Raw genomic sequence first — 9,245 nt, forward strand, 5'->3', positions numbered from 1 at the left:
GGCGCCCGCACCCTGCCCGACCTTGGGCGGCGTGTTTACCCCTCTACACAGTACACAGTACTATCGAGCAGGCCTCGCGCGTGGTATTAGACAACTGGACGTTCCACGTACCGTATCGACGCGTGACGACGTGACACAAGATAATATCGCACACTGAGATTTGATCAAATACAAATAAAATTGAATGAAACATTGAATTAATTAGAAATTAACGTCAATATATTTTCGAGTAAAAAATAAAACATTTATTTCAGCCAGTTGCATTTTTTATTAGAAACATTTATTATAAGTATTTGAAGAAATAAAATCCTCTATGACATTCAATATGTCATGTAAAAATCGACATCGGTCAATTTTCACTAAATAAGTTGCTACTACAGTAAAATTTATTAATATCAAAGTGATAAATATACACGGGATTACATTTACGGTATACTACTGTAGTTGAAATTCTTATTTAACACATTTTTAAATAGCTTTGTTTCACTGATAACAGCTAAATCAATGTTGTAAAGTTTCTGGTGCTTACTGACTGCAATAAGCAAAAATCTTTCTTATTTAACGCAGGAGATACTAACAAAATCTTACATTATCCTGTCCAACCACCACTACCCCGATAAAATATAAAGTAAACAGTAAAAACCTGTTATTAATACAAGTTACAGTCACCTTGACTTCATAAGTTTATTACTTATTTATATGTATGATTACTTAAATTGGACCAACGCCCACAATTGCGATGCACGTTGATAAAAATAGATAAAATTGATGAATGTGTCAGAATCGATTGTATCAACAAAAACATACAAAACATTCTTTCGTAATTACCGAGTTAGGGGTATTTTTATCACCAAATACGTGTTCAAAAATATTGTCACTCATATTCCCGACAACGATGGTCTTTTATTCTTTACTAGCTTTCGCCCGCGACTCCGTCCGAGTGGAATAAAAAAAACAAAACTGAGTATCCTATGTGTTCTTCCAGACTATCCTCTTTGTCTATGCCAAATTGAATCTAGATCCGTTCAGCCGTTTTGGCTGCAAACTCTAACAAACATCCATCTAAACTTTCGCATTTATAATATTAGTATGAAGTATGATGGACCAGTCAGTTGAAATTCACTTATTCACACTCATAATAATACTTTTGTTTGTCGTTTAAAATAATAGTACGAGCCCTTTGTAGTGGAATAAATAATGACTGTCATTACGCGGTTCATCGATCGGGATGACCTTCGGCCGCAGAACTTTGTCACCTACGGGTCGAAACTATTGATTACATTTATATATGACATAACGTATGTAATCACAGAATTTACGTATTACCAAAGTAAAATATAAGAAAAAGATAATTTACTGTTCAGTAGGGTAATAAAAAAAATAGAAAATGCAAGATAAAGGGCTCTGGTGTAAACATATTTCCGTTGCAAATTAATTGTGTGTATAATCTGTGTCAAAAGGCTTATTGCGTGCTTTTAATAAAGTATATCGAACAGTATTTGACCATGAACTTGACATTAAGCGATGAATCAACCGAAACGAAAACTAGGACTATGGCACTAGCTCTATTTTCATTTTTAAAACAATCAAGTGACTAAAATGTTTTCCGAAAAAATGGTCGAAGCCGCGAGCAATAGCTAGCAGAAAATTAGAGTGCACGATGAAATTTCATAACCTCTACCTATTAAGGGTGATGCGTACATACACAAGTTGTGATAATTTTATTATATTTATGGCCTTGTAGATAATTTATCAGCTTAATACATGAACGTCATATTTCCTTATTAATAATTATAAACGTCCACACCCACTTAAATACTTATTTCCATTTTTTTTACAATATAAGGTGGCAAACGAGCAAGCGGCCACCTAAATCCACCGAAATGGAAAGCGACCGCTGCCCATAGACATCCGCAATTGCAGATGTCTACCCTTAATTGACGGAGGAGGAGACGCACATAAAGAGGATATTTCCCCTTTCTATGCGTCTCTTCCACCGTCAAATTTTCCTTCCCACTTTTCCTTCCCATCTTTTTCTTTTAAGAAAAGGGTGGAAAGGGAAAGGGACTAAAATTAGGCTTCCGGGACCACATCAAACGAAACGCGGAATTGCTTCCGCTTCACGCCTGTATTCTGTATGGTCGTGGTGTTTTACCGGGCGAGCCGGCCCATTCATGTGAAGATGTTAAAGCGGGCTCTATCACTGTTAAGAAACATTGTCCATAAAACATACATACTCGATAATAAACTTCCCAAAATAAATCTATTGTAAACTAGGTATTTGCGTGTTATACATCTCTTTATTGTTTTATTTTCCTTGTCGTTAAATCGCCTTGCCCTTGAAACATAACCTTACTATGAATGAAAGGTTGAAGTCACCTATAAACAGGCACCAGTTGGTAAATACTAAGCAAAAGTTAGTTACCCTTTCCTACCACTAGTTAGTCATTTAGAATGCCTGGACAAGAATATTACTTAGACAACAACACAAAGCCTTATTTGGAAACTTTTAGATAACGCAATGATTTCAAGCCTCATCTCTTTCTTATATTACATCATTCACCATTCTTTGTACATTGAAGTAGTTAGTACTAGGGTTACCAAATTTCAATATCCAATCAAAACAAGTCCGGAGAATTCGAGTGAAACTCGAAGAGTGCAGCCCCCCTAACCTCAACACATCATTTTCTGCTTGTTGACCTAGACTTATGTTATGTAAACTTTAACACAATATGCTATTATGATTCAAAGTTCAAAGTACAATGGCTATTGGGTATATCGGAGTTTCCGATTGCTGAATGGTTGTTTTGGTTACCTTGCCAAAACATGTGGTCTGTCTACACACGGGTGGGTTTATGCATTCAAGCGTAAATAAGTGTAAAATGTTTTATTAGTGTTAATGTATTTACTTAATTAACTATAAAGAACTTCAAGTACTTTAAACAACATACCTAGTAACAGGATATTTGATAGGATTTTTTACTTACTAACATTACTCAGGTGAGTAACGGCGCCTGACTTGGAGTTTAATTCCATTTACAAAACTCAAAGCACTTTATTTTGTAACATAGTAACAGTTTCTATTATTCCCAAACGTTTGTTGCCATATGATTATAAATAAATTAAAATAACTACTTCTCGCATAATGTCGTCCGAAATACGCAACAAGCTACAAGTCGTCATTCGCAAACGTCACAGATCAGATAGTCGGTCACCAGACCGGTAGCGGTAGTGTATTCGCCGAACTCGATGAAGTGCGTCGTTTATTCGCACTAAACACATTAGAATCTCAAATAATTAAAACAAATAGTTATTTTATATGTGTTAAAGTGTGATTTATTTTGTAATATAACCATTTAAAGACAATTTTATTGTGTGTTAGTGAGTGTTATACATTTTTGATGGTAAGAAAATGGAAAAAAATAATTTTGGTTATTTCGCGATTGTTGCGTGGCTAGCCTTGGTATCTATCTTCGTTCTATCTTCAAGGTTCGATTCCCGATTAAAAACGTATATAAAAGTAATGTATTATTTTCCATTAGATTAATGTTACTCGTTCAAATTTTTATCTGTGTGTTCCGACGTTATGAAAAATAATATAATAATTTCAATTACAAAATGAAAATGCGTAAAATACCTTCCGTATCTCAGCGATATTGACATTAGGACAAAAGTTTACCTTGACAATTTGCAGATTAGTATATCACGCTCACTATTCTTATGTAACAATCGTAATATATTCACCTAGCTCTAATATCTACTATTTAATAATACAAAAAAATTAAGAAATCGATGTGTTAAGGTAAGTGGACCACTAATTGATAGTTTGGTGTGAAAGCGCTATTTTCCTGTTCACTTCCAATGCTATTTTTTTTTATAAAAAAGGGGGCAAACGAGCGGCGTAAACACCAAGGTGGTCAACTACATGCAATACCAGAGGAACTACAGATGCGTAATGCTAGAAGAAACATTTTTTACAAATCTTTTAAAATCAGTAAATTGAGCAGTAAATGATTTTATGAACAAATAGTACAAGTTATCGGATATCTTATGAGACACCAAATTTAAAACTATCAATTACTGGGTCTCTAGCGGCTTTTGGACATTTTACCTTAAATATGTTAATACCAATTGTAAATTAACATCGTAATAAAATGTTCTACATTGCTATACAATTCATTAATTTTGTAAACAAACGTTACTAGGTTCAGTCGAGGATTTAAATTCCCTTACCATTTGCTGCATAGCATAGGTAATAAATATCTCTTATGATGAAACTTTCCTATACGATGTTCATTACGAAGTAGAAGCGGATTTATTTAACTGTTCATAGAAGTTATAAAGTACTTGATGTTAAAAAGAGGGAATATTTATGTTATAAATGAATTACAATTTAAATGTAGATGCGATGAGATGTTACGCATCTTAAAATTTTTTATCGTAAGTGTAAAGATATTATATCTTAGATAAAAATGCGATAACTGACAAACTGCCTAATAATTACTCTTCAAGGATAAAAAATATTAATTCTTTAATTTTAACAAAATAAAGCATTAGTTACAGAGATATTTAAACAAAACGCTTCATACGTTCACAATGGTGCATCATTTTCAGAGAGATAACTAAATTAAAATGGACTTCGTGATCGGCGGGCTGGCGGGGGCTGGGGCGACTATCTTTACCAACCCCATGGACGTGGTGAAAACCAGATTCCAGCTTCAGGGCGAGCTGCGGGCGAGGCACGAGCACACTGCGCGGTACCGCGGTATACTGCACGCTTTGTATGTTATTGGGAAGAACGATGGTATACTCGCATTGCAGAAGGGCCTTGCGCCTGCAATGCTGCTTGGATTCACTATGAATTCTGTTAGGTAAGTTGTAATAAAGCTAATATACATGTTAGTTAGTTAGTCTTCTACTACCTTGAGTGTATTCTGTTATTTATATATACATTCATGTAACTCGGGATTTATTTATTTCCAGATTAGGTATGTACCACATAGCGGAAGTACAGGGTTGGACCAAGTGTAAGGACGGCGAGATCAGTATTAACAAGACCATGTTCTGGTCCAGCGCGAGCGGCGTGCTGAGTGGTCTCGCTGCAAACCCTGTCTCAGTTGTCAAGACCAGAATCCAAGCTGCTGCGCACCCCAGCATCGCTGTAGGACGACAATACCGGTACAAGGGTAACATCACTTATTATAACAGAAGACCAGTATTACTATAGAGATGTGCGTGAAACAATAAAGATTAATTACCATCGATAACAAAAAAAAAATGTGATTTCGGTAATCTATAAAAAGAAAAGACAATCGAAAATAGCTTGAATTTATGACTTTAATCTATGAAGCGCTGGTAAACACAGTTGTTAAACAGCTGTTGCTGCTGGTAACACTATCCAAACACTGAACTCTTACAACAAATGTATTTTTCGTGTGATTTCAGGGATGTTTGATGGTTTCATCACGATATACAAGAGCGAGGGTATGGCAGGTTTCTTCGCCGGTGTCAACGCGACCTGCACGAGGCTGGCAGTCGGTAGTGCAGCACAACTCACCACATTTTCCACGTATGTACCTTAACGTGTATCACAGCTGTAAATTGACTTAACGAATTCTGATTTAATAAATAACTTCTGCCCTAGATTTTAACCAATTTATTAGAAGACAATACTTTATTTCTACAGCGCCAAAGAAGTTTTGCAATCGTATAATATATTCGAGCGGTCGTCACTCGGGCTGGCGTTTTCCGCAAGTGCTCTCAGCGGCGTCATGGTGGCCGTGGCTATTTGCCCCTTTGACGTGACAGCTGTTCGTCTGTACAACCAGGGTAGGAAGAGCTACGCCATACGCCATACCATCATTTTGTATACGTACTGTTTGCATCAGCAATTGGCATTGGTGTCGGAATTTGCATGAAGATATGGACTAAATATGTTGATAGTGAACGAATTTTAACGTCCCCGAATTATTTCGAACACTTTTGTTACCATTGTGAAGTTCCATCATTGTCATTTGAGATCACCCACGTTTGATTGAACTGAATGTACCTTGAATAGTTCGAAATTTCAATTAGAACTGTCAGAACTGATCGACTGTAGTGGGATTTACGAACGCGATTCATATTGATGTTTAGGTTTGCCCCACGTTGTAATAAAATAAAACATTTGTGAGTTATTACAATTTTTATCCTTATACAGGTAACTATGGCTTTTTCCAAATAAAGAAATATAGACTTACACTTCAGTCAAATTCCAATAGTTTTTAATTTTTCCCGTAAATTATTTGTACATTTACCGTTCAACGTTTTACGTTCGCAGACTGAAAGAGCATATCTTAGGGTTGGGTTACTGTGAGAATGCTCCCGTGAGGCTCGCGTTCGCTGCTAGCATCGTGTCGGGCGTGTTGTGTGTGCTCGTTGAAACCCCACTGGATGTTGTCAATACACGTCTTTACAATCAGGGTAACGTCCAAACTGTCTCGCTTTGCTTTGCTTTGGTATTGTGGGAGTTCTGTAAATTTGTAAGAGTTTTTTCTTTAAATTTTAATAGTTATGGCGTCTGTGTACAAACATTATTGTCCACAGTTCTTTCTATCTCTGTTCTTTTTAAAGATAATCTTTAGGTAAATATTTAGGTTAAGACGTTAACAACATAATCTCAACGTAATTGTTACTAACTGGTGTAGAAAAGATTTTCATGTGTTTTATTAAGGATCTCTTGAACTTGGGCTAAGATTCTGGAAAAAAAAACGCGATTGTCCACGAAGTTAAACGCTCCGCTTATGGATTTGTTATATCATTTTTGTATCGTTGTTACTTAACTATTGTATAATACTTTTTTTATTATATCGGTAAAAACGTTAACTTTCTCATTATTCTTTTGCTAAGTTTTTTGAATGCCGAATCGTTCTTTTTTACAACAATTATTTACTAATGCTTTTGGAGTAAAACCACATCTTACAACCATTTTACATACTTCCATTTCAATATCATTATTTGGTTCTTAACAAGGGTATTGATTACTAAGACAATTAACGCAGATGAACTATACTATTATATATTTTCACTTTATAAATGTATAATTGTGTCCTTTAAGTATAAAAGGTTTTAATTTTGGTACTTATTGGGATGTTTGCAATCAAATTGTTAAAATTAAATCGATCAGCCATAATTAATTTCCAATGTTTAGATTTCCGCTTATCCTGTATATCAAATCAATAAAAAAACGAATCCATGCAAATAGGTTTTACTTAATGTCTTTCTCCAGGTCCGGCATCAACAGGTGAGCGGCTCTACAACGGTGTGTTCGATTGCCTCAAGAAGATTTACACTAAAGAAGGCTTGCATGGACTCTACAAAGGCCTAGGACCACTTTACTTAAGGATAGCACCACATACAACACTATCGCTGGTCATATGGGATATGTTGAATAATTTATTTGATAAAAATAAACACAGTTGACAGTATTTAGTAGTTTTAATAACGTCAATTTTACCGAAGACAACTTAAGGGAGGTGAAAAGTGAATCTCCCAATCCACTTCGGATGATGTGCAACTTGACATTTCGACATCAGAACAAGAGCAACTATCTAAAACATCACCTTTCTCCATATCTTTTTTAAGATCAGGAAAATTGTCCTCTACCTTCAATATTCCAATAGCATACTTGTAAGCGTCAAAGCACATTTTATCACATGCTTTAGGATCGTAACAATCTTTTATATCTTTTGCTGCTCTTCTCAATATCCTTCTTTTGATTTTTTCTTTTTTCTTCTTTCTGTCCTCGTTATTAGCATTCGCAATCTTATAAACCAATGGAGTATATTGTACAGGGCTTTCTTCATTTCCATCTGGTATTGCTTGCATTTCTATTTCATATTCTCCATCTGTTTTACTGATGATTAATGTTGCCTTTTCTTCTTTCCGTTTTTTAGTCCTTTTAGTCTGTTTTACTTCCTGTACGACTAATTTCAATCGCTTTGCTTTATTGAGTTTTCTTAACAGTCGTTTTGATATCGCTCCTGGTCGCCAATCTTTTGATACCTAATTGAATCAAATCTTTTAATAAGTTATTCATATGCTATTTAGAATTAATTTGCAACGTGTAACATGTCACTAAGAAAAGTTGTTGAGAAATAAAAAAAAATTATACAAAATAAATATTTATTTTTCCCTTATAGTTAGTGACGTTACAATTTTACAAACCAAACTACAATATTTATGTACAGGTCGACACAAAAACAAACTTATATGATAATAAACCCAGACAAACAAATACGATAGACAGTAATAAATATAAAACATTTGCTACATCCGAGTTTCACCGTGCCTCACTATTGAGAATGTCTGAAATCTTTTCCGTTGTTGTTGCTTTATTATTTCAGAATTGATAAAAGAATGAAAGCAAGGGACATGAAAAGAGCTCAAACTTATTCCATGTTTCGCTAAATCATCCATTCTTTGTTTAGGTCTTTTGTTTTTAGACCGTTTAAACCTAAAGTACGTTTTGTTTCCGTATTCATCCACTGCCTCTACCCCCTTATCTGATGGAAGTGAATGTTTACATTTCCCTGTCGAAAGGGACGTTAGAGGAGTTTTCTTCTTCTTAGGCCGTATTTTCGTGTTAGATAAAACGTAAGTCGTCGGCGGCGTTTGAACTTTTATGCCTTGCTTTATTAAGTCCTCTAATTTTTTCCTGAGTAGTTTTCTATCAGCTCCGTGTCCTGTTATTCCTCTTGCCGACAACTGTAAAGGACTAACACCAACGAAGCAACTCCAAGATGATGGTGACTTTTTCAACATGGTGTCTTTTTTACATTTGATATAATTTTTCATTTCGCTTAACACAAGAGGCCTCTTTTGGCTCATTTTACCTCTCGAGCCAGTGTACCAACGCCATTGCCCTTGGCAATCTACGTAACCATCAACTCCAACAACAAGCCATTTCCCATCGGTCGTCTGAAATTTACCTGCTTCGCCGTCCACAGTTTCGCCATTAGGCCCTATAAAGGTGTTAGGAGCCCACCGCTCGTCGGGTCCAATATACCCATCTACGTTTATTTCTAACCATTTATGATCGGGACTCCAAAACCCACCTAAATCACTACATTGTTGCTTACCATCTGGGCCTTTAAAGTATCTTGGTACAGGGTTGCCGAAGCGGTCGAGTAATTTCACGCGGAAATCTATATATGAATATTGGGTTTGCTTGTCACATTTGGCTACTTTCTTGCACTTAAACGTCG

General features: G+C 35.6%; 2 protein-coding genes across 3 annotated transcripts in view; one reads left to right on the forward strand and one right to left on the reverse strand.

Moving 5' to 3' along the window:
* The first annotated feature begins 3,358 nt into the window (after positions 1-3,358).
* LOC106109423 (solute carrier family 25 member 35-like) lies at positions 3,359-7,466 on the forward strand. Of its 2 annotated transcripts, none has more exons than XM_013290922.1 (6): positions 3,359-3,404; positions 4,615-4,871; positions 4,984-5,186; positions 5,446-5,569; positions 5,687-5,829; positions 7,268-7,466. In XM_013290922.1, the coding sequence occupies exons 2-6, from the start codon at positions 4,633-4,635 to the stop codon at positions 7,459-7,461; spliced, it is 903 nt and encodes a 300-aa protein (XP_013146376.1). In that variant the 5' UTR covers positions 3,359-3,404; positions 4,615-4,632; the 3' UTR covers positions 7,462-7,466. The 2 variants fall into 2 exon arrangements, with proteins under 2 accessions (XP_013146376.1, XP_013146375.1); XM_013290921.1 differs by lacking the exon at positions 5,687-5,829 and adding an exon at positions 6,320-6,462.
* A 686-nt stretch (positions 7,467-8,152) lies between these two features.
* LOC106109095 overlaps positions 8,153-9,245 on the reverse strand; it is a 3,672-nt gene continuing 2,579 nt past the window's right edge. Inside the window, exon 4 of the mRNA XM_013290498.1 lies at positions 8,153-9,240. Within this exon, the coding sequence (XP_013145952.1) occupies positions 8,308-9,240 (933 nt within the window). The 3' untranslated portion in view covers positions 8,153-8,307. The remainder of the gene's footprint in view (positions 9,241-9,245) is intronic.

This window comes from Papilio polytes, unplaced genomic scaffold (assembly GCF_000836215.1).
Source record: "Papilio polytes unplaced genomic scaffold, Ppol_1.0 DF821289.1, whole genome shotgun sequence".
Lineage (NCBI taxonomy): Eukaryota > Metazoa > Arthropoda > Insecta > Lepidoptera > Papilionidae > Papilio > Papilio polytes.